Source organism: Oncorhynchus mykiss, chromosome 1 (assembly GCF_057628025.1).
Source record: "Oncorhynchus mykiss isolate SJ-2025 chromosome 1, ASM5762802v1, whole genome shotgun sequence".
Taxonomy (NCBI): Eukaryota; Metazoa; Chordata; class Actinopteri; order Salmoniformes; family Salmonidae; genus Oncorhynchus; species Oncorhynchus mykiss.
In genome coordinates, this window is record NC_143022.1 from 26,564,410 (window position 1) to 26,590,611 (window position 26,202).

The 26,202-nt window shown below is 44.6% G+C and overlaps 1 protein-coding gene across 6 annotated transcripts in view; it reads left to right on the plus strand.

Annotated features, from left to right (window-relative positions):
• LOC110519941 (zinc finger protein ZFPM1) overlaps positions 1-26,202 on the plus strand; it is a 95,478-nt gene that overhangs the window by 61,794 nt on the left and 7,482 nt on the right. For 3 of the 6 annotated variants that reach the window (XM_021596842.3, XM_090217434.1, XM_090217274.1), the window contains 3 exons: positions 5,811-5,944; positions 25,358-25,460; positions 25,800-26,024. In XM_021596842.3, coding sequence (XP_021452517.1) covers positions 5,811-5,944; positions 25,358-25,460; positions 25,800-26,024 — 462 coding nt within the window. Of the gene's footprint in view, positions 1-5,810; positions 5,945-25,354; positions 25,461-25,799; positions 26,025-26,202 lie in introns of all 6 variants that reach the window. The other 3 variants (XM_021596832.3, XM_021596853.3, XM_090217246.1) reach the window with 1 other exon arrangement.

Below are 26,202 nucleotides of genomic sequence, written 5' to 3' on the forward strand. Positions count from 1 at the left end.
TAGACCATTACGTTTCTATATCCTGACTGGAGTAGTGGGTTCGCTTTCTTTCTCTCTATCTCTCTCTCACTTTCTCACAGACACTCATATTGTGACTGTTAGCTCTGATGGTCTCTCCAAGCCTGCACCGTAGGGCTCCTGTGTACCGGTAGCGGCCCATCTCTTTTCCTCAGTTGTGAGGTGCAGAGCAGAGAGGGGGAGCCTCCATGCTGAGTGAGTAGGGGAGAAAGCTCAGGGATTTGTCATTCAGCAGAGGTTAAACCCCAGCTATTAGTGAGGGGTCGGAGTGCGGCCCTGATAAAGACTTCCTGTTGTACTGTGTCAAAAAATCAATGGCTACGCAGCGATGTGCTAATTTGATATCAACAATAGCCTTTTAAAAAATCAATTAGCCCTGATAGAGGAGACGATGATGTTGGGGAATAGGGGAGATCCTGCTACAGAGGGTTGTGTAACTATTTTTTACGCATTGAGATCCAATCAGATGACTGAGTCCTTTTGAGCATGCTCGACTCCCATAGGATGGTGCAGATGATCATGCGTGTTGTTTTGCAAACGTGACGACCAGCACAACGCTAGGTTAGGTTGGCCTGTTGTAACGTTGATGTAAGGTTGGTGATGTCATTCATTTCCCAATACCACAAAGTTCTTGTCCACCTGAACAATTTCATAGACAATGAACTACTGCACAAAGACAGGTGTGTCCAGTAGTCTCATGATATGTTGAGAATGAATAGATAAGTGTAAGCTATGTATATGATCAGGAAGTGCTACTGTATCTCTTTCTCATAACATTGTTTGGGTTATCAAGGCTGAGCCCCAGTGCCCCTACAGGACTGTACTGTAAACTACAGTTGTAGGTATTATGTTAACATGGTATAACTAACAACCCTTTTCGGCAGTTAAATGCAACAACAAAACATTATTTATGAAAAAGCAATCTATTAATATGGGTTTTGAACACAATAATCTGTTTACAATCACGATAGCTGTACCTTTACTTTATGGTTTATGCAGCTTCCTGGCCCTTAGCCAATTGGCATTTCTCAACGAGGTCAAAGCACGTGAATGCATACAACTTGTATTTACGACTTCATTCCCACCTCTTGCTTGGTTACGAACGCAGCGTTACCTGAAGGTTTCTTTGTTCCTCTTGAAGGATTCAGAGAGGAAGTGGATTTGCGTGAATCTGTTAAATGGCCCATGTGCCATGAGGTCACAATAACACATCTAAACATGTGAAACAAACAGATTTTTTATACAAATGTATGGCCTCACTTTTGCAGTATTCTCCCTCCAGTACTCCCTCTTCCTCCTAAACTCCCTCTATCCCCCTCTGTCTACTCATCGGGTAATTGCATTAGTCATTTCATTAACGATAGGGTGATTGTTTTATTGTCTGCTGTTGTAAAACGGACAGGACGCCCCAGTGGCTGGTGAAGCAGCCATATTGATAAGGCTTTGTGTGGACACTGCCAGAGTGGAGCTCTATTGATAAGGCTGGCTGATAGGTCTGTGTGGACTGTGGTGCAGGATCCCTATTGATTAAGCCTGGTCCTGCCTGTGTTTTGTGGGCACTGTCTGTGGTCAGGGCCGTGGATATTCTTGAGGTCTGCTGTGTGGGGGCATAGAGATGGTTTAGAGGCAAGGAGAGGGGCCAGCATATCAAGCGGAGTGGCCAAGCGGCAGGGCAATGAACAGGGCTGTGGGGCTTTAGAGATGGTGTAGAGCCTCTACAGAGGGGCCAGTATCAGGCTGAGAGGCGAGCACAGGGCATTGAGCAGTATTGATAAGAACCCCAGGTCATTATGGGGGTTTGTGGTGTGCGGTAGTGGTAATTAGCAGGGATTAGAACGATAGGAGGCCCTGCGTAGCGTAGCACCGTGCTAACCTGTAGGGATTACCCATGTGCAGTGATTAAAATGGGCCTCATGATCACTCCTCAGTGGGAGGATGAAACTGATCTAGATTTTTAAGCCACCTGTTGGATGGTGTGCCGACGCGGCTGACCGTGCGTCGGCAACATAGAGCTGGGACCTCCCATCCAGGTTACCTCCCTGTGGTACAGTTGGCAGAGAGCGGGAAATGGGGCGTGGCTGATCATGGAAGGATGATGGAATATTTTTAGGTTCTAAACACCGACACTCAGTGTGGTCTCTGTATTTTTTCACAAAGGTAAAATCCCAGCAGACAATTTCACAATTAGGTTAATGGTGGTGTTCATGCTGATAAGGCATCATGTGACCGAGGCCAGCCAATATCAGGGCAGCAGACTGGACATTGATGGAGTGTTGAGATTAGTTGGTCAGAGTGTGATCTGGCCAGGGGTGCTGGGAGATAGGCCTGGACACTGGACTTCAGCCTCGCTGATGTGGACAGGAGACTTACACAAGCACATCAAACGTATGGGAACCACATGTTTGACTCCGTTCCATGAATTCCATTCCCCACATTACAATGAGTCCGTCCTCCTATAGCTCCTTCCACCAGCCTCCACTTAGTAACACACTCATAAGCTTGATTTGTTCCAATCTCCTTCTCACTACTGCTCCTTCATTTTTTCCCCTCCTCTACTCCTCCCTCTGTCTCTATCTCCCCCTCTCTCTCGTCCACCCCTCCCTCTCTCCCTTCCCCCCCTCTCCTTTCCTCCCCTTCTCTTTCTCCCACTCTTGGCTGTGGGAAAGCCATTTTTATCAGCATCTGTCTGTTGTTCTCTGGTGGGGATAGATACAGAGAAGATAGATGAGTGTTTTGACATAGAGAGTGTTAGACAAACACTCTTATCAGCCTGGCACTTTAGCCCGACCCCCGAAAGAGAAGCTGAACCATGGAGGAGGAGGAGGGGGGGGGGGGGGACACACACAGAGCAACAGAATCAACATGGAGGGAGAGGGACAGCTGAACGTGGTGGTAAACAGCAGGTTCCAATGGTACTGCACTGTAGAGCACCATGGCTATGTCATAGGACAGCTTACTGTAGGTACTGGACTAAGTGAATTTCAAGATTCCTTTCCTAATCATTCCTTTTTGAGAGATGTGTTTTTGTTTAAGCTTTTGAGATCCTACCTTTGTGATCCTACTTTTGAGATTCTGCACTGTGGGATTGTAAGGGATATGAGTGTGATAGTGAAGGACTCTCCTCCTCAGTGGCCTGAGGCTCCCTCTGTCCAAGTCTCACACTAATGCCTTGACTCCCATGTCTTTTTCTCAGTTATCTCCTAAGAGGAAGTACAAAAGTTTGCTGCTCCTGCTCAGTCCACTCTGTGCTCAAGGCAACACCACACTCCCCCTAGTGTTGGAATCATCAGAGCTCTGGCCATGACATGACATAGATTAGGGATGGGCAACTTTGATGGGACACCAAAAAATCTGTACTCATTATGAGGGGGCCGCAGTACCTCGCAGGTCTGTGTACCCACATCCATCCCCACACATGCAGTCAACTGATTTGTGCAATCAATCTATTTTTTTGCAGTTAAACTACTTTACCCACTTAAAGGTTTTACACGCTCAACAGTTTCCCGTGTGTATAAAGAATGGTCCACCATCCAAAGGACATGCAGCCAACTTGACACAACTTTGGGAATTGAGGCTGTTCTGAGGGTAAAGGGAGGGGGGGGGGGGGGGGCGGGGGAATGCTGATAATTGTGGAAATGCGGATAATGCCCTTTTAGTGTAAGAGCTGTTTGAAAAGATCTCCTGAAATGTCTGCCTTTTTTGGTGGGATTGAACTTAGTTAATAGACAAATAAGAAAGAATTCCAAACCTCTCAGCCAATAACAGCTAGTTTTCAGTTTTCTCCTCCCCACTCAGAACACTCAGAAACGTCTGCATTGGACCTTTAACTACAAGCATTATACCAGTAGTCAGGGCCGGCAGTAACCTTTTGGGGGCCCTAAGCGAGATTTGTTTTGGACTCCCCCCACCTCGCAGGCAAAACATTATACTGGCCCCGGTCTTGACGGCAGATATATATTTTTAAAATGTAAAGTTCATTTCCTGTAATTGTACACATTTTGCTATAAGGCGTAGAGAGATTTTCTGGGCGTTCGTAAACTCAAGAGCGTTGTCACGTTGTCCGTTCGTAAATTGAGAGCGTTTCACTCTCAGAGCGTTCAGAGCGCACACTGGGCGCGCTCTGGCCGAGGAGTAGGATTGATTCGAGCGTTCTGTTCTAACAGCAGTCAAGCACCCAAGCTAGTTGGCTAACATTGGCTAGCTTGCTAGCTACTTCCAGACACAAATGAGAGAACAGTTAACTCTGACCATTTTACTTGCCCAGCAGAGCTGGTTAGGCTGTTTTTATGTTATCCAAAACATTGGTGACTGCTGTGCTGCTGGCCACAATTTAATTACGCTTTTTTGCCAACGTTTACTGACACTGGCCATATTCAATGGGTGTTGAGCATTTGTAAATGTGTCTGCGCTCTACCAGCTACGTCTATCGACAGTTGTCGCAGTGACATCATGAACATTCTATTGAAATGGCTACTTGCATAGGGGTGTCTTTTGTTTAGACATGTAGCTAGCTAGCTAAACAATGAACCTAAATCCAAACTCATAACATTACTAGCCTGCGTAAATCTGCAGGTAGCTAACCAACCAGGTCCAATGTTCGCTAGCTAACATTAGGCTATAACTAGCAATGCAAATGGCTCTGAGATATGAATAATATTACTACACAGATCATACATGTAACGTTAGCTAGCAAGCCAGCCAGCTAATGTTAGCTAGCTAGCTAACAGTACACTTTAACTTGACAAAATTAGAAACTTGTAATATCTGAAAATGTAGCTAGCTAGACTCTCTTGCCCATATACATGGATGGACACTTCACCCTCTCTGTCACGGAGGCCATGGTTGCCCTTAGTTTGAAGATGTAATCCGGAGACAGGTGTTTTATACAACACAGCCTTCTGTGTGTTCTCTTTTTGACTATGTCTGCATATTTGCAATCAAATGCCAAAGTTTGCTCCATCTCCTTAGCTGTCATACTCTAATTCCGCCGTGCATTCCACTGATTTCAAAACTCGGTCCTCCAGAAAGTGGAGAGTAACACTTATGCAGTTCTACTACGTGATATCTTTCAAAAAAGCCTCATTAGAAAGGGTTGCCTACACATACTGACCAGCTCATATTATAGACAGATTGCGTGCAACATGGCAGACCAATCCGAACTCATCTCTCGGCATGTCCAGCCCACTCATTATCTCAGCCAATCATGGCTTGTGCTGTCTTTTACGTGGCTAAACCAACTAGGCTCATAATTTAATATTTGTATTTATATTTACAGATAACATACATGTTTGTTATTAAGGCACATGAAAGTTCACATTTTCCAGAAGGCATTTCTGCCCCAAAAAATGCATTTTGATAAAAAAAATAAAAGTTTACATTCAAATGGCTTCCCTGTGAAGTAGTGACGCGTGACATACGCCTAGATTTCTGAAACAAGTCACATATGATATCTGAAAGTGACTAACAAAATGAATGGGGGCTCCCTGGAGGTCAGGGTCCCTGGGCACTTGCCTTGCATACTTGGTCAGTATTTGGCTGTGATTACTTAAGTTTAGATAGCTGGCTAGACAACTTACCAATTAAAAAATGGTTAGCTGCACATGGCTAATTGAACAACTGTCAGTAACTGATATAACAATAGAAAACTGCTGATGCACCTTGTCTATTCTACTATTATAACTCTCAACAGTAAATTGAGACACAACTGAGTTGGTTTTGTATGGCTTTGTATCTTGTTTGCTTGTGGGACCTGGGAGACTTAGTCGCTCTTTCTTCTCTCATTCTCTCTGTAGATGACCTGGAGCTAAGTGATGATACTGCTGGCCCCAAGGTTCTGGCCCGCAGAGACCTCACCACTGACACACTATGGGGACCATACACTGGGATCGTCCAATCAGGAGAGGCTGGAGATGACCAGGTGCCAGAGGTGAGGGTTCAAAGTGCATGGAGGTAGAGATTAAAGGTCAAGGGTCGGGAAGGACGTTGGTCAATGGATCAGTAAATTAATAAAATGCCTTATCAACCATAGATCGGTCAGTGTGTGTGTGTGTGTGTGCATGATTCTATTACCACATTAACAATCACTATGTAGATTTGTGTGCTTCAATGAGCAGTATATCTGGAGTTTGACTATGGGTATGAAAAGCTAGCATAAAGTTGTTCAACAGCTGAGTCAGTCACTGAAGTCATCTTTGACTGTAACAATGTTGTTAACTAACCAGCTACCTACTTAGTGCTGCACACATAATGTTTAATCTTTCAACAAAAGCTAGCAAGCTACTGTAGCTTGTAGTACTAATGCTTAACTTATTATGAGTTTTCATGAAGCAACTGTTCTTCTGCCACTGTCACGATCGTTATATAAATAATCGGACCAAGTCGCAGTGTGTAGAGTTCCACATATTTATTACAGTGAAACTTAAAAAACAACAAAGAATTAACAAACGTCCAGTACGTAGCGCACATAGGCACTAAACAAACCAATATCCCACCACGCAGGTGGGAAAAGGGACACACTAAGTATGATCCCCAATTAGAGGCAACGATATTCAGCTGCCTCCATTGGGAACCATACTCACACACCAACATAGAATTAAAATAACCAGAAAAAAAACCTAGTCACGCTCGGAACCCTGAGGGCTCTCTATGGTCAGGGCGTGACAGCCACGAGTCATTGCAGTAGCCTGAGTCAGCTGCTGTGTTCAGCTGATCCAACAATTACGATCTTGGAGAAACATGCTGATCTACGGTGTGATTTCTAAAAACAGCCAGTTCCTCTTAATTGTGGGGCTGCATGTCTACAGCTTCAGTGTAATTTAAACAGGCTAAGCAAGCTTTTTATGTCAGTGAAGGAAGGGCTAGCTATAAGGGCTTTAAGCGAGACCCAGATGCAGATGGTTAGAGTCCAAGATGTTTATTAAAAATACAAAAATGGTTGTGGACAGGCAAAAGGTCAAAACCAGTTCCAGAGGTACAGAATGGCAGGCAGGCTCGAGGTCAGTGCAGATAGGAATGGAGTCCAGAAAAACAGGCAAAGGTCAAAACTGGGAGGACTAGTAAAAGAGAATAGAAAAGTAGGCGCTGGTTGACTTGACCATACAAGACGAACTGGCACAGAGAGACAGGAAACAGCGGGATAAATACACCAGGGAAAATAAGCAACACCTGGAGGGGGTGAAGACAATCACAAGGACAGGTGAAACAGATCAGGGCGTGACAGTACCCCCCCCCTCTCTAGGGACGCCACCTGGCGTCCTACCTGAGTGCATACCTGGCTGACCGAGGTGTCGGCGGTGAAAATCAGCAATGAGGGTCGGGTCCAGGATGACTTTAGCCGGAACCCAGCACCTCTCCTTCGGGCCATAACCCTCTCAGTCAAACAGGTACTGGAAACCCCACCCCGTGGTCGAACCCTCAGGAGGCGTCTCACCTTTACGCTGCCTGGCCATCATTGACACGGGGGAGGGAGGGGCCTAGAAGCAGAAGACAGAGGGCAGTGAGACAAGGGTTTAATCCTGGAAACATGAAAAGTAGGGGGAACACGGAGGGTATGGGGCAACAGCAGACGGACAGCAGTGGGACTAATGCCTCTAAAAATGGGGAAAGGACCAATGAAACGGAGGGGAAAGTTTACGGGAGTCTACCCGGAGGGGTAGGTCCCAAATGGACAGCCATACGCTCTGCCCGACAGCGAGGAGCCAGAGTCCGGTGGCGGTCCTCCAGGTATTGTCGACAAGCGGTGGTCTTGAGAAGAGCCGCCCTAGCTCTTTTCCAGGTACGCCGACAGCAGTGGATGAACATCTTGGCTGAAGGTACGTTGACCTCAACTTCTTGCTCTGGGAAGAGCGGGGGCTGATACCCCATGGAGCATTCAAAAGGGGATAGTAGTAGCCGAGCAAGGGAGAGTGTTCCTGGCATATTCCACCCAGACCAATTGCTGTCTCCAGGTGGTGGGGTTACTGGCAACCAGACACTGGAGTGCCGTCTCCATATCTTGATTGGCTCGTTGCGACTGGCCGTTACAGTGGGGATGAAACCCAGAGGACAGACTGGCTGACGTTTTGCACCCAATAAGAGTGCCTTCCAGAATTGGGATGAGAACCGAGGACCCCGGTCTGAGACAACGTCAACCGGGAGTCCATGGATATGGAAGACATGCTGCACCATAAGCTGGGCCGTCTCCTTGGCTGAAGGTAACTTAGGAAGAGGGATGAAATGGGAGGCCTTGGAGATTCTGTCCACCACCGTCAGAATGGTGGTGTTGCCGTCTGACGGAGGAAGCCCAGTGACGAATTCCAGAGGAATATGGGACCAGGGGTGATGAGGGACAGGAAATGGCTGTAGGAGGCCAGACGGAGCTTGCCACGGAGTCTTGCTTTGCGCGCATACCATGCATGCGGCGACGAAGGTCGATACTTCAGGGACCATGGTAGGCCAGCAGAAGCGTTGACGGAGGAAAGCCAGGGTCCGATGAGTACCAGGATGACAGGTAAGCCTGGAGGAGTGAGCCCAGACCTCATCAGGCACAAGTAGACGGTTAGCCGATTGGGAACGCTGAACCTTGCGGACCAGAGCCTCAATTCCCCAAACAACAGAAGCCGCAAAGCAAGAGGCAGGGAGGATGGTCTCAGATTCAGAGGGAGTGGCAGTGGAACTGTATAGACGGGAGAGAGCATCCTGCTTCAGCTTTTTGGACACTGGGCGGTAGGAGATGGTGAATTTGAACCTAGTAAATAACAGAGCCCACCGGGCCTGCCTGGAATTAATGCGCTTGGCTGTGCTGAATGCTGTCTTCCACATCTCCTTCGCGTATCCGAACCAGGTGGTAGGCATTCCAAAGATCCAGCTTGTAAAACAAATGGTGGCTTCCTGGAGAGGTTCAAAAGCCGAGGAGAGGAGTGGTAGGGAGTAACAATTCTTAATCGTAATATCATTAAGACCCCAGTAGTCAAAAGCCCTGCGCCGGCAGGAGAGACTCCTCTATGTACTCCCCCATGGCCTTGGTCTCCGGCCCAGATAGAGAATATAGCCTACCCCGAGGTGGTGTGGTGCCTGGGGGGAGATCAATGGCACAATCATGAGGACGATGTGGGGGAAGAGAAGTAGCCCATGCCTTGCTGAAAACTTCCAGGAGGTTGTGGTAATCTGTGGGCCGGCAGAGAAATCCGAGACTTGACATAAGCCCTGAGGAGCCTGTCTCGGGGAAGGCTGTGCTGCTTTGAGGCAATGGGAATGGCAAAACAGACTCCAACCCAAGATTGAACATGAGGTCCAATCAATAACGGGGTTGTGTTTTTTTAAGCCAAGAAAATCCCAAAACAACTGGAACAAGGGGAGACTCAATGAGAAGCAGCTGTATAGCCTCACTGTGATTTCCTGAAATAAGAAGATTAACAGGAACAGTGCAGTGGGTAACTCTACCAATAGAGCGTCCGTCCAGTGCTCTAGCATCCATGGAACACGGAGAAAAGTTGAGTAGGAATACCTAATTCAGAAACTAGAGTAGCATCCATAAAACTCTCATCTGCCCAAGAGTCAATGAGCACCCGTAGAGATTTAGACTGGTCTCCCCACAGCAGTATAACAAAGGAGGGAGTCCGGTTAATGGGATTAAGAAGATTCCCAGTCTGGCTCACCAGAGTACTTGTGCCTACTATAGAGATGGGTCTCTTAACCTTTCTGGCGCAGGCGTTTCGCTAGCGACCCACCTCGACAACATCCGGTGAAATTGCAGAGTGCGAAATTCAAATGACAGAAATATAAATATTTAACATTCATGAAAATACAAATGTCATACATCAAAATAAAGCTTAACTGGGCAGGTGGCTATATAATGTTGTGCAGCCCCACAGTACAGACAACTGTTGGAACTCAGCCTATGTGAACGTTTCTTAGGCGATAATCTAGCTCTGCCCAGTTGCATAGGTTCTGGAGTATCTAACTCACCCGTCGCTGATGATTCTCGAGGGAGCTCAGGTGGCTTCGGATCCTCTCTGAAAAATTGCCTTCGAGGACTTCCGGATTACTTCGAAGATGAGCGAGCCACTGCGGATGAACAAGTGTGACCCAGGTCAGACCTCCTCTCACTCCTGCGTTCCCTTAGCTGCCCATCAATTTTAATGGTGAGGGCGATGAGGGATTTGAGATCCACCGGCAATTCCCGAGCAGCTAGCTCATCCTTTATCTCCTCAGATAGTCCATAAAGGAAAGTATCAAAAAGGGACTCCGGATTCCAGGTACTCTCGGCGGCCAGCGTGCGAAAGTCAACAGCGTAGTCTGCCACACTTTGAGAATTTTTACGTAAATCCAGCAGTTTATGGGCCGCCTCGCTCCCAGATACTGGAGAATCAAAAGCCTTTCTCGCCTCTACCATAAAATCTTCCAGATGATGACAATTGGCAGATTGTTGCTCCCAAACAGCCGTCGCCCAGGAGAGCTCCCTTCTCGACATTAGCGTAATAATATATGCTATCTTAGATCGGTCCGAAGGAAACGAAGATGGCTGTAGCTCAAAAATAAGGGAGCATTGAGAAAGAAAACCCCAGCAGATACCAGGATCCCTAGAGTATCGCTCCGGAGGAGGTAAGCAGGGTTCTCGGGGGAAGGCTGTACAACCTCACCACTCTCAGGGAAAAAGTTTCTGAGTGGTTGGGGGTTCTCAGAGGTGGTAGGCTGCCTATGAGCTAACTCCCTGATTTGCTCCATAACAGCCTTGAACCCCTGGTCGTGGCGTTCCGTCAGGGAACGAAGCCCTTCCAGAAGGTCCTGACGTAGCCCCTCATGCCTCCGAATGGTGGCTCCCTGCAGGGAGACAGAGTGGCGGAGCTGGTCCAGATCTGCTGGGTCTGTCAAGGCCAGTTCGTACTATAAGGCCACAAGGCGAGACCCAGATGCAGACACTAGAGACAGATGGTTAGAGTTCAAGATGTTTATTAACAATCCAAAAGGGGGTGGCAAGAGAATGGTCGTGGACAGGCAAAAGGTTAAAACCAGTTCAGAGGTACAGAATGGCAGGTAGGCTTGAGGTCAACGCAGGCAGAATGGTCAGGCAGGCGGGAATGGAGTCCAGAAAAACAGGTGGAGGTAAAAACTGGGAGGACTAGTAAACAAGAATAGAAAAGTAGAGGCACAGGAAAACCACGCTGGTTGAAAACCACGCTGGTTGACTTGAACATACAAGATGAACTGGCACAGAGAGATAGGAAACACAGGGTTAATAAGTGACACCTGGAGGGGGTGGAGACGATCACAAGGACAGGTGAAACAGATCAGGGCATGAAACTAGCTGCCTTCAGAAAGTATTTATAACCCTTGACTTATTCCACATTTTGTTGTGTTACAGCCTGAATTCAAAATGTATTAAATATATATTTTTCTCACCCATCTACACACAATACCCCATAATGACAAAGTGAAAACATTTTTTTGATTTTGTAGCAAACTTATTGAAAATGAAATACAGAAATATCTCAAATACATGTAAGAATCACCTTTAGCAGCGATTATAGCTGTGAGTTTTTCTGAATATTTCTTGAAGAGCTTTGCACACCTGGATTGTACAATTTGCACATTATTGAAGTTGGTTGTTGATCATTGCTAGACAGACATTTTCAAGTCTTGACATAGATTTTCAAGTAGATTTAAGTCAAAACTGTAACTCGGCCACAAAGGAACATTCACTGTCTACTTGGTAAACAACTCCAGTGTAGCCTTGTGTTTTAGGTTATTGTCCTGCTGAAAGGTGAATTGATCTCCCAGTGTCTGGTGGAAAGCAGACTGAACCATGTTTTCCTAAGATTTTGCATGCGCTTAGCTCCATTCCGTTTCTTATTTTTCCTGAAAAACTCCCCAGTCCGTAACAATTACAAGCATACCCATAACATGATGCAGCCACCACTATTCTTGAAAATGGAGAATGGTACTCAGTAATGGCTTGTATTGGATTTGCCTCAAACAAAACATGTTGTATTCAGAACAAAATGTTAATTGCTTTGCCACATTTCTTTTGCAGTATTACTTCAGTGCCTTGTTGCAAACAGAATACATTTTTTGGAATATTTGTATTCTATACAGGCTTCCTTCTTTTCACTCTTTCAATTAGGTTAGTATTGTGGAGTAACTACAATGTTGTTGATCCATCCCCAGTTTTCACCTGCCTCTCTGCTCACTGAGTTAGGATGGACGCCTGCATCTTTGTAGTGGCGGGGTATATTGATACACCATCCAAAGTGTAATTAATAACTTCACCATCCTCAAAGGGATGTTCAGTGTCTGCTTTTTTTATGTATACCAATCTACCAATGGGTGCCCTTCTTCGCGAGGCATTAGAAAACCTCCCTAGTCTTTCTGGTTGATTCTGTGTTTGAAATTCACTGCGTGACTGAGTGACCTTACAGATAATTGTATGTGTTGGGTAAAGAGATGAGGTAGTCATTCAAAAAATCATGTTAAACACTATTATTGTCCATGCCACTTATTATGTGACTTGTTAAGCACATTTTGTTATTTAGGATTGCCATAACAAAGGGGTTGAATACTTATTGACTCAAGACATTTCAGCTTTTAATTTTGTATTAATTCCACTTTGACATTATTGGGTATTGTGTGTAGGCCATGGACCAAAAAATCTATATTTAATCAATTTTAAATTCAGGCTGTAATACAACAAAATGTGGAAAAGCCATGGGGTGTTAATACTTAAGAGCATCGCAGAGAAGTGACGTCATCTAACGTGAGACACTACCAATCACAGCGATTATGCAAATATTAGAACTCTTGGTCTCCACAGAACACATTAGTTGTTAAGCAACAGTTTGTTTGTCCAGATGTAACCGGTCTGTCAAAAGTTGCTAGCTCATGTCTAAATTCTGAAACTAAATACATACTGCAATTCCAACCACAAAATCTTCAATGCTGACCACACAGACCGCGTTGTGTGTGTGAACATTACAAAATAAATGTACACGTACAGTACCGTTGGAAAGTATTCAGACCCCTTGACTTTTTCCACATTTTGTTAGGTTACAGCCTTATTCTAAAATGAACTTTTAAAAAAAATGTCCTCATTAATCTACACACAATACCACATAATGACAAAGCAAACAGGTTTTTAGACATTTTTGCTAATTTATTAAAAATGAAAATGCGTGGAATGCTTATGTTACTAGCTCCTAACAATGCAGTAAAATGTCAGACAAGTACACAAATGACCCACTGAAATGTCAGAATGAAAACAATTAACAACTCAAATAGCACTGTAACAGTCATCCAAATGCCATCTATACTTATATACACCGGAATAATTTACAGTTCACAAGATATATGATATGTACAGCAGTATATGTTTTATTTATTTATTTAACATGTACAGTGCATTCAGAAAGTATTCAGACACCTTGACTTTTTCCAAATTTTTTTACAGCCTTATTCTAAAATGTATTCATATTTTTCTCTCGTCAATCTACACACAATACCCCATAATGACAAAGCAAAAACAGGTTTTTAGACATTTTTGCTAATTTATTAAAAATGAAAAACTGAAATATTTTACATAAGTATTCAGACCCTTTACAGTACTTTGATGAAGCACCTTTGGCAGCGATTACAGCCTCGAGTCTTATTGGGTATGACGCTACGAGCTTGGCACACCTGTATTTGGGGAGTTTCTCCCATTCTTCTCTGCAGATCTTCTCAAGCTCTGTCAGGTTGGATGGGGAACGTTGCTGCAAAGCTATTTTCAGGTCTCTCCAGAGATGTTCGATCAAGTTCAAGTTTGGGATCTGGCTGGGCCACTCAAGGACATTCAGAGACTCGTCCCAAAGCCACTCCTGCATTGTCTTGGCAGTGTGTGCCTAGGGTTGTTGTCCTGTTGGAAGGTGAATCTTTGCCCCAGTCTGAGGTCCTGAGTGCTCTGGAGCAGGTTTTCATTAATGATCTCTCTGTACTTTGCTCTGTTCTGATCTTTGCCTCGATCCTGCCTCGATCCTGTCTCCCAGTCCCTGCTGCTGAAAAACATCCCCACATCATGATGCTGCCACCACCATGCTTCACCGTAGGAATGGTGCCAGGTTTCCTCCAGATGTGACGCTTGGCATTCAGGCCAATATTGGTTTCATCAGACCAGAGAATCTTGTTTCTTATGGTCTGAGAGTCTTTAGGTGCCTTTTGGCAGACTCCAAACGGGCTGTCGTGCGTTTACGAAGAAGTGGCTTCCCTATGTCCACTCTACCATAAAGGCCTGATTTGTGGAGTGCTGCAGGGATGGTTGTCCTTCTGAAATGTTCTCCCATCTCCACAGAGGAACTCTGGAGCTCTGTCAGAGTGACTATCGAGTTCTTGGTCATCTCCCTGACCAAGGCCCTTCTCCACCGATTGCTCAGTTTGGCTGGGCGACCAGCTCTATAGGAAGAGTCTTGGTGGTTCCAAACTTCTTCCATTTAAGTATGATGGAGGCGCTGTGTTCTTTGGGACCTTCAATGCTGCAGAAATGCTGGTACCTTTCTCCAGATCTGTGCCTCAACACAATGCTGTCTCGGAGCTCTACGGACAATTCCTTCAAACTCATGCCTTGGTTTTTACTCTGACATGCACTGTCAGCTGTGAGAACTTATATAGACAGGTTTGTGCCTTTCTAAATCATGTCCAATCAATTGAATTTACCACAGGTGGACTTCAATCAAGTTGTAGAAACATCTCAAGGATGATCAATAGAAACAGGATGTACCTGAGATCAATTTCGAGTCACATAGCAAAGGGTCTGAATAGTTTGTAAATACGGTATTTCTGTTTTTAAATGAGCAAAAATGTATTAAAAAAAACGTTTTTGTTTTGTCGTTATGGGGTATCGTGTGTAGATTCCTGAGTATTTCTTTGTATCCATTTTAGAATAAGGCTGTAACGTAACAAAATGTGGGAAAAGTCAAGGGGTCTTTCCGAAGACACTGTTATTCAGTAATTTCATCCAAACTGCTTGCGCGCGTCAATGACAAAATAAAACGGTGTTTCATTTTTTTATGCCTGACGTGCTGCAAGTCCCGCCTATTCCATCTCCTCATTGGTTTTTAGGAGTATATGCCCACGTGGGTGATTGAAAGATGAACTGAGATCCACATTCTTCACCAGACATCACCGGCAATAACATCGCTTATGGGCACAAACCCAAGGGCAGTATTGTGTGTGAACAATAGGCACAACTCCGATATAAAGTGTTTTTTTCTCAAAGTTGGCAGGATATCACGTGTCCTACATATCAGTACACTCGTAACAACCAACGCGCTATGAAAATGATAATTGATCAAATAAGCCACACGTAGCAAATAAGCCATTCAATGTTTTGTTAACCAAATTCGACACTCTCATTGACCTCCATATAAAATCTCCTCTCTTGGTGAGGGGAAAAAACCGCCACCTGCTGTAGAAGACAGTTATCCCTCTTATTTGCCTCTTCGTCTCTGATGTGACACACACGTTTCAGTTAATTACTATAGCTCCCGCCTTGGACCAATCATTGTAATTTTGTAAATGACGGATCTCTATGGCATTCAATCATTCACTCAAGTTTCGTCAAAATCGGGCCAGTGCTGTCTGAGATATCGCTTGTGACTATCATACAAACGGACCGGCGGTTGGAGACCTATCCTATCCATGTATGTACTCCTCAAAGGGATAATAAATATAGGAAGACATTACTATCACTATTGCTATTTTGTTATACCTGAATTACCATTCATGATTCTCTGAGGGACTGCTCCTCTCCTGCCTTGTCTCATCCTCATGTATCCATGAGCCTGACTGACGCATTGGTCCTGCAGCTTCTCCTTTCCTCTCCCAGCTGCAGCCCAGCCAGCCCGCCCCTGTCCTTTCTTCTCCCTAGACGTCCGCTTGTCTTTTATCTCTGCATGGCGCCATCCTCCTGGACAACAAACGCCAATGATTGATTTCTGGTTGATAGGCTCTCATTTCTAAGATTTAGTTTATTATCTGAATTGCTGAGTCCAAACACACCCATCACATATATCTGTCACTTCCTCCCTTGCCCTGCTCATCTCTTTCTCATTTTCTCTATTCTATTGTGTTCAAGAAGACTACATCTCAATGGAGTTTTTCGATGATTCTCGGCTTTGACCATCTCTTTTGAGTTCTCACCCTCTGTCTCACCTCCCTCACCCCTGCTATCTGTGAGTTTAAGGAGTGAGGAGACAGACCCTCAGTATCAGGAGGAGATAGTGGGTTTAATCTCACATTCCTCCTGTGTCTCCCACTGTCACTTCACTCTCCTCCTCCCACAGTTCCCCGACAGGCCGCCAACTCAGGATTCAGTAGGGGTGAGGGTTACCCTCAGTACAGTAGATCCACCGCCACGCAGCCTTTCATCTCTATATCTGCTTGTCCACGATTGTTTTCTGCTAAGTTCTCTTCTCTCCCTATATGTGTAGTAGAGGCACAATTAATATGTCTGTGCCTGATTGTTGCCATCTACTGTGTGAAGATTCAACATTGACAACCTGAACAAAATTCTAAATACCCAATTTACACAGCTAACGTTTGGTTTCCTTTGCTGTCATTGAAATAGATGTGTTACCAACCAATCTGCTTGGTTAGCCATAGTATGAAACATTGTGTGTAAGGAATTAAACAAAGGGTTACCAATTTCAAAGTGTCACCTCCTCCCTGTCCCCTCCCACCTCAGACCTGTCCCAGTGGTGGTGTCATGCAGCCGGCGGCGGCCATGGTGGTGGCCGTGGTGTCTCTGGAGCCCTGGGGCTCTGCCTCTCATCACATCACAGGGTGATTTGGCACCACCCGCTTGGCCTCGCCTGTCCTTGCAGGCCTTCAGATCCATGCCAAACCTGCCTGCTCTGCTCTGCCTTCTCTGAGTAAATTTGCTTCTTATTTGGTCTGGCCAGATAAGCTATCAGTTTAATACGGGGCATACCCTTTAACACATGGAGACAAGTGTTCACTTTGAACACCAACACACAGAGCAAAACACTAGCGCACTCTCACACAACAAACATAGATCCTAGCTAATATTAGGCCTTTTATTTTTTGATCCGATATAGATTTCATGCTTGATGTAGTCTTTTTTTTTCATCTCTTGAGAAAGAGGCATAAAACATGCCTGATATGGATGTTTGACTTTTGTACGGTGCATAATAATGTTTACTGACGATTTACGCCCTGTAGCCATGACATCTGTACCTATGAAATGCTTATAAAAAATTATTCAAAAACAAATTCTCTCTGGTCTCTCATCCCAATTAGACTCAAACCAGTTCACCTACCGTGCCTCCAGGGGTGTTGATGACGAACATTTAGAAAATAGTCTAATGGAAATTGTATTCATTGACTTCAGTAGCGCGTTTAACACAATCCAAACCCACCTACTGTTAGATAAGCTGGTGAATTTGGCTGTCAACTCTCTACTGATCCTACTGTTGGATAAGCTGGTGAATATGGGTGTCAACTCTCTACTGATCAGGTGAATAAATAGTTTCCTTGTGAACCGTACTCAACAAGTGAAGTTTAACTCCGCCATCTCTACATCTAGAATGGTGAATACGGTAGCCCCTCAAGGTTGCGTACTTTCACCGATACTGTACACACTGTACACAAACGATTGTCTAGCCTCTGACTCAGCCCACAAATTCTTTAAATATGCAGATGACACTGCTGTTGTGGGTTTCCTCCACCCAGACCAAGTCTCTCTTCAAGGTTTTGACAGAGAAACTGCAGAATGTATCCAGTGGTGTGCAGATAATTTTCTTGAAATAAATGTTAAGAAAACAAAAGAGATGGAAATTGATTTCAGAAGGAACAAAACTCCACTATACCCTACGAAGATCAATGGGGAATCAGTCGATAGAGTGACCACATAAAAGTACCTGGGAATCGAAATAGACAATAAACGGATATTCAATGACTGTGCCTTTGCAAAGATAAAGAAATTGCAACAGAGAATGTTTTTTTAGGCAAGCTGAACCATTTTAATGTTGAACGCCATATCTTACAAATGTTCTATAAATCTGTCCATTAGAGTGTGCTGTCCTTTGGAAACATGCGAGTGCAGGAGCAAGTCAATCATCTGCACTTTATCAAGACGGCGGGAAGGAAAATTCGTATAAACCAAGAATCAGCCACCAACTTGTACACAAAACTCATCCTCCTAAAACTTGAAAGCATTTTAGAGGACAGTACTCACCCACTTCACTCAAAATTCAGTTACAGCAGCACCCAGACAAGGGGAAAGAGATCTCTTCAAAATAAAATTCAAATAGATTGATATGGGGACTCTTTTATTCCAACAGCCATTAGACTGTATAAAAGATAGTCTGTTGATCCCACGAGTATACAGTATATTGCACTTTCACTTTAAATGTGTAGCTATAGCACTTTGAATTATTTTGTGTAGTTTCTGTGTTTTCCTTTTTTAAGCACATGACCAAATTAATTTCCCCCTGATGGGATAATAAAGTTGATCTGAATCTAATCAGGTTGCTTTAGATTCCTGGGAGTTTTTAGTTCAGTGAACATGTCCTGATCTCATGGCAACTGAGGTCAAATGTGTCACCTCCCTCCTGATTGGATCACACACAGATCTGATAATAATAAGTTTCTTATGATTGGATCACAAATCGATCAGATTAGGAAGTTTTTTTATTCTGACTGAAGGCAAAAGATACATCATGATACGCATAACAAACCCCCCCGTTATGTAGTGATGATTTGTTGGTAGCAAACAAGTTACAATAACTTCAGAATAACAATGCTTAAACAATGCCCAAACCAGCTACCGCAAGAGCAACTTAACTTACATATTGCTTTCGTTCCCCTCTCTTCCCCCTCCTGTCTTTCGCGGAAATGAAGCCTAGAGGCAGGATCCTAGAAGGAGTGTAGAGTTCAAAGCGTTATCACGCGTGGAACGTCTTTTCATCATGTTTTAGAAACAAGCGTTCGCACTAATCCCCCAATAATCTCTCCAGGAGAACTCCAGCGATAAGGCGCGCCACCCACCCACAGCTTTCAAACACACTTTTGGGGAGTCTCTATCTCCCCCTCACTGCTCTGTCGTTCCATAGGAAGGACAAGTGAAGGTGACCACCCTCTCAATCTCTCTCTTTCTCTCTCTCTAACAGTGTTTGTTTACCTCTTGGTAAATCTCTCCAGTTGATCTGAAATGATCAACAGAGGACCGTCTACAGCACCCTACTGCACTCCACCCCCTCAAATTAGATCTGAATGAAACGATCGCTCCAGAAGACCCAAAATCTGTAATTTAGCACTTGTCGCCCTGTTGATCGCCCCTGAATGTCTCTGATAATAAAGTGCACTGAACTATCTTGATTCTTGATGGCAGACTTGTTGAGAGCATTTCCATGTTTGATTTAATTGGCAACAAGGCCCTAAGGTTGTGCTACAGGCCTGAGAGTTCACATAGAGCTCACAGGAGGACCAGGGAAACTTGATACTAAACCCATCATCAGACACTTCCTCACCAATCTAAATGTCTGTTCCTATGTCTTCCTGCCTCTGACATTCTCTGAGAAGTTGTGCAATAGTGAGAGGTAGGGACCAGGTGACCAAAGAAGTGGACTGAGTAGAGGCAAATGGAGAGGCAAAGGGGAGAAAGAGAAATGATAGGAATGAGCATTGGAAAAAGCCAGCAAAAGAAAGAAGGCAGTGCCAGAGTGGAAGAGAGAGGGAATGGAAAGAGGTGGGAATGGAGAGATGGAGGTGATGAGGAGGGGTGCTCATTCTCATCACTCAGTCCCTGTGACTGGGATGGTATCTGCATCTCGCTGTCATCTGCGTTGGCTTCTGCGGGGTGGAGAGTAGAGGAGAGAGGAGAGAGGGAAAACCTTCCTCTATCTCTGAGGCTTATCTCCGGCAGTTCAGGAGCCCGCTTTCCAAGAGTGCCTCATTTTCAAATCTCTTATCTCGCCCGTTTTAAGTATCGCAAGTTTTATATTTTTACATGTCATTTGCATGCTGCTCATCAACCTTTTCTTAGAGGTGTCTGCAGATATGTGTGGCTGTGTGAGCGGTGTGTTTTTCTATGTTAGCTTGTTGTATATGATACATGTTTTTAGTACACTAAGCTCATGTATTAATACACACGTGTATTTGTGTAGAGAAATCTAGTGTGTGTGTGTGTGGTGCGTGTGTGTTCGTACCCGTGTGTGTGTTAATTAGTGTGCGTGTGTGTGTTGAGAGAGAGTGTGTGTGAGAGGCGGATGAGAGTAGGTTTCTGATGTTTATCTTTCTTCCTTTTCTTCTCTGTATTTTTGGAGGATTCACAGTGACCTCTTTGTTTGGGACAGTGAGTACCCCCTCCATTCCCCCCGTTTGGGAAAGAAAACATTTCCTGTAAGGGAGAGATTGACAGAGAAGGGCAGACAGAGGGGTAGGAATGAGAAAGAGAGAGGGATGAGAGAGAGCTTGATTAGCCATACAGTACTGTAGAGAGGGAAGGATGGGAAGATTAAGAGGTAAATGGGAGGAGGGGGTGAAAGAGAGCAAGAGGAAGAAAGAGTATGAATGAAGACCAAGCCAACCGCAATGGTCAAAAGGCCTATGATGGAACTCAGTGGAAGTCAATTGAACAGGCCAGGAAAGAAGATACACTATTCTACCTTCCTGTTCTTTTCTTCTCAGTCTGTCCAGCTGTTTCTGCTTCATACAGTACATTCAAAAACCCTTGGATGACATCATTATCCAGGATGCACATATTGAAATTGAAGATTGACCAATCAATCCATTGGTTTTCTCAGTTTCTCATGGGTCCTCAGAGAACAGTATTCTAAAGTTGCTTTAATCAACAGGGAATATTAATCAAATTATGGTAGCAATGATGTATGTATGTATGTATGTATGTATGTATGTACAGTGGGGCAAAAAAGTATTTAGTCAGCCACCAATTGTGCAAGTTCTCCCACTTAAAAAGAAGAGAGAGGCCTGTAATTTTCATCATAGGTATACTTCAACTATGACAGACAAAATGAGAAGAAAAAAATCCAGAAAATCACATTGTAGGATTTTTAATGAATTTATTAGCAAATTATGGTGGAAAATAAGTATTTGGTCAATAACAAAAGTTTATCTCAATACTTTGTTACATACCCTTTGTTGGCAATGACAGAGGTCAAACGTTTTCTGTAAGTCTTCACAAGGTTTTCGCTCACTGTTGCTGGTATTTTGGCCCATTCCTCCATGCAGATCTCCTCTAGAGCAGTGATGTTTTGGGGCTGTTGCTGGGCAACACAGACTTTCAACTCCCTCCAAAGATTTTCTATGGGGTTGAGATCTGGAGACTGGCTAGGCCACTCCAGGACCTTGAAATGCTTCTTACGAAGCCACTCCTTCGTTGCCCGGGCGGTGTGTTTGGGATCATTGTCATGCTGAAAGACCCAGCCACGTTTCATCTTCAATGCCCTTGCTGATGGAAGGAGGTTTTCACTCAAAATCTCATGATACATGGCCCCATTCATTCTTTCCTTTACACGGATCAGTCGTCCTGGTCCCTTTACAGAAAAACAGCCCCAAAGCATGATGTTTCCACCCCCATGCTTCACAGTAGGTATGGTGTTCTTTGGATGCAACTCAGCATTTTTTGTCCTCCAAACACGACGAGTTGAGTTTTTACCAAAAAGTTATATTTTGGTTTCATCTGACCATATGACATTCTCCCAATCTTCTTCTGGATCATCCAAATGCTCTCTAGCAAACTTCAGACGGGCCTGGACATGTACTGGCTTAAGCAAGGGGACACGTCTGGCACTGCAGGATTTGAGTCCCTGGCGGCGTAGTGTGTTACTGATGGTAGGCTTTGTTACTTTGGTCCCAGCTCTCTGCAGGTCATTCACTAGGTTCTAGGATGTTTGCTCACCGTTCTTGTGATCATTTTGACCCCACGGGGTGAGATCTTGCGTGGAGCCCCAGATCGAGGGAGATTATCAGTGGTCTTGTATGTCTTCCATTTCCTAATAATTGCTCCCACAGTTGATTTCTTCAAACCAAGCTGCTTACCTATTGCAGATTCAGTCTTCCCAGCCTGGTGCTGGTCTACAATTTTGTTTCTGGTGTCCTTTGACAGCTCTTTGGTCTTGGCCATAGTGGAGTTTGGAGTGTGACTGTTTGAGGTTGTGGACAGGTGTCTTTTATACTGATAACAAGTTCAAACAGGTGCCATTAATACAGGTAACGAGTGGAGGACAGAGGAGCCTCTTAAACAAGAAGTTACAGGTCTGTGAGAGCCAGAAGTCTTGCTTGTTTGTAGGTGACCAAATACTTATTTTCCACCATAATTTGCAAATAAATTCATTAAAAATCCTACAATGTGATTTTCTGGATTTTTTTTTATTTTTATTTTTTCTAATTTTGTCTGTCATAGTTGAAGTGTACCTATGATGAAAATTACAGGCCTCTCTCATCTTTTTAAGTGGTAGAACTTGCACAATTGGTGGCTGACTAAATACTTTTTAGCCCCACTGTATGTATGTATGTATGTATGTATGTATGTAAACTGTAAAAATCTACGTAGTACACACACTGTTTGATAGTGGGATGAAGGCTAAATCTACTGGAGGATGGGTAGGCATTTTATTATTTCCTCTGCTTTAATTGAACCATATATAAAGCTGAATTGATCTGAGTCGGGGTTAGACTTGGGGTTAGTGCATGGAAAGGTTTCTCCCTTCATTTCCACCTCCAGAGGAGAGCGTTTGGGGAGAGAGAAAATTATATTTTCATTTTATACTCAGCAATGACCAGGCTACGGAATGAACGAATAGAGAAATGAAATCAGTCGAGCATCATTTGCATTCAAGTTTTATCGGCGTGAGAGGAGGGCGTTTTTGGGAGTGATAAGGAGAGGGCGTCGCAGACTGCGTTGGGGGTGGGGGGTGAGGTGCATGTGCACGTAGGCTTTGTGTGTGTGTGTGTTGAAGGTGGATATGGGGAGGCTGGAGGGTGTGTGTGGGGGTGGGTTAATATCAGACCAAATAATTAGATTCGCTATCGTCTCGGCGGCAGCAGTGCGGGGATCAGGCAGATTAAAGCCCGGCTGGGCTGATTAATATTCATGAGGGACGAGGGTCCGGACGAGGGGGCTTAGACTGCGCCTCAAAGACTCCCTCACTGAGGGGCTTAAAGTGCTCTCAAAGTGCCTGGGTCCTAGGGAGACCGCCAGGGTGAACACAGGCAGTGCTAAGCAACATTAACTTCTCCTCGTAGTCTTTTAGTTCTCCTCCTAATACCCCTCCCTCGCTCTCTCCCTGCTCCTTGGGAAATGTGTTTCAATCAGTGGGGCTGGCCACTATGAATTGTGGGATAGTTTACGGCAGTAGTGGTGGAGTGGGCTGCCTAGTAGGTGGATGTGTTGTGTTCAGAGGTAAGAACTTGCCATTTGATGATGTTTAATATGATACTGTGCTTGTTGAAAATGTCCTCCAGGCCAGAGAAATGTGATACTAGAGGCTTCTCTGCTCCTCTTAACTCAACCATCTTTAGCGGCCATGGCCTCTGTTGGCTTTGTTAATTACACATCCTAATCAAACTGTAATCTTGCCGCATGCCTTTTAGTTTTCATTATCTGTGTTGGTTCCAGACAGCATTTAAAGTCCCAGTGCAGCCAGGGCCCAAAGCCTGATCAGAGTCAGCTAAATCATCATCTCCACCTCATCTTCGCTCTGGTCGTCTCTGAGAATATCTCAGAGAGAGATAGAGGTAGATAAAGATGCTTGGATAGAGATTATTATTATTATTTTTGTGCATTTGTTCATACTGTCCAAAGACCCTCTTCAATCTGTTGTATGGCTCTATTTTTCTGTCTCATACACTTTCCTTCAAAGTCGGACCACACTGGCCTTTTCTTCAGTGAATACCAAAGCATCATGATAAATAGATTTGTGATAAATTAGTCTGAAACAAATTAGCAGCACTTATAGCTCAGACGGCTCCAGCATTGGGTTCCAAATTAAAACAAAAGAAGCCGTATCTCTACATCAGCGCAAGTTCCCCATGAAATACAATACGCAGCGTCTTTAGGCTAGAACAGACTGATTCAGAAATAATCTACACTTTCCTCCCTCGCCTCCCAACTTGCCCCATACAGTATACACTCCTTTACACAAAAACATTTCCTTTACACAAAAACGTTCCCCTCATATTCTCTCTAAATGTTCCAGTCAATGTGGTACCATGTTGGAATATGTGTACCCCTGTAGCAAGCAGATTGACTGACTGACTAACTGGCCGTAGTTCTCCTGAAGCAGTCTGTCAGGGCTGCTGCTGATGCATGACTGCTTCCACCTAGTGGAGCCATAGTGTTCTGTATGTCCTCAGGCCTCCAGGCAGTGGTAGCACCTATAGATAGGCCTTGTGCAACTATACTGAAGTTGTGAAGCTCAACCTAATGCTACTGTGTTTTATTCCATACTCTCATAAATGTATTATTGAACCTCACAAAGACTACATTTTACTGGGACTGCTGTAAGTTATTTGGTTATGAATGCACAATGCTTATCTGTGCCATAACACACAGAAGTACGTAGATGCGTGTGGGTAAGTGTCTCATGTAGACACACGATGTCTGTGGGAGTGATTGTCAGGTGGAATGCTCTGTGAACTTCAGCTGAACAAAGACAAGATTGTGCAGAGGATGGCACAGGTGTGTGTTTCTCTCTGGTCTGCCCTATTCTGGCTACAGCCTCACTTACACATGTGCAACCACTGACACACATTCTTCAGCACACACACTCATACACACACACACACCGCGAGATGATGACCTCCCTCTATTCACAATCCTTTTGTCACATCATGTATTGAGAGAAGTTCCTGAGAGGGCGTCCGGGTGAATAGGAGCACTACGACCTCATCGGATCTCCTTCCTTACCTTTTCTTCTCCTTTCTCCTGGGGTCTCTCTGTTCCTTCCCTCTTTCTCACTGCTGCTATTTATAGCTCTTTTCTGTGAGTCTTTGTTCAGCCTGTGACCCTTCCTGTCCCTCTATGCTTCTGATTGCCCGTGTTAAGGGGCTTCCCCTTCCCACTGAAAAAGATGAGTCCTTTTATTGCACGCTATGGTCAATGTGCTTTAAAACAGTAAAATCAGAGGACCATGTCAGGATTAATTCATTGTTAAACCTCACTGTTCAGTACAGTAGGTCTTTGCCATCAAATGTAAAGAGGAGTATATTTCTATATATAAAAGGTTTGTCTGAATAGACTTGGCAGTGAATGTGAGAATCAGAAGATATGCAATGTTAGATGATAATTGTCATTTGACCCTGTGTTTCCAGAACAAGTCTGACAGCCTCTGTATGTTTATTTGTATGTCAGCAGATCTCCAGGCTGACGCTGGTGTGTGAAGACGATAACGGCTGGCTCAGTAGAGTCCCGCTAACCTCCGATGCCACAGCTGCCAACTGTACCATCTACAGTCAAGGTAGTTAACCAACAGACCTGATCCCAGAAATGCCAAACCATCAACACAGCCCACTCACATATAATGCACCATTTACACTGTTACATTCTAGTCATTTAGCAGACACTCTTAAACGAAGCAACTTACAATCAGAGATCTCTTATCAGAGTGACCCCATAAAGACACCATTCAGAGATCTTTTTCACCTACTATAGATTAGTATACATTCCATAGATATCATACTGTACGATACCATGTGTGTAGTTCGAGTACACGCCCCAGGTGTGATGTGTGTAGTTCTTGTACAGGCCCCAGGTTTAATTTGTGTTGTGCGGCTCTCTCTCTCTCTCTTTTCTCCAGGTGAGGAGCTGTATTGTAAGGTGACCCAGGACATCTCCACAGGTGACAGTCTGTTGGCCACACTGTCTCTCTCCTCCGTGAAGCAGCTGTCCTCGTCTCAGACCCAGGATGTGGTGGTGAAGGAGGAGCCTACAGGTGTCTACCCAGCTTCTCTCCACTCTGAGATACAGCTCCTCCCCCAGCAGGCTGGGATGGCAGCCATCTTGGCCACGGCAGTTGTCAACAGTGAGTGTCAGCTTGCCAAGAATAATGTGGGTGTGTATGTGTGTGCGCACTGCATGCGAATGTGCATGCATGTATTAGTGTTCTTCGTGCCGTTTAGTCATTAGATGCGTAGACAAACCCTACACATGTACAGTTACAACACTTTCCATGTAAACAACAGACACTGAGGGACTCAATG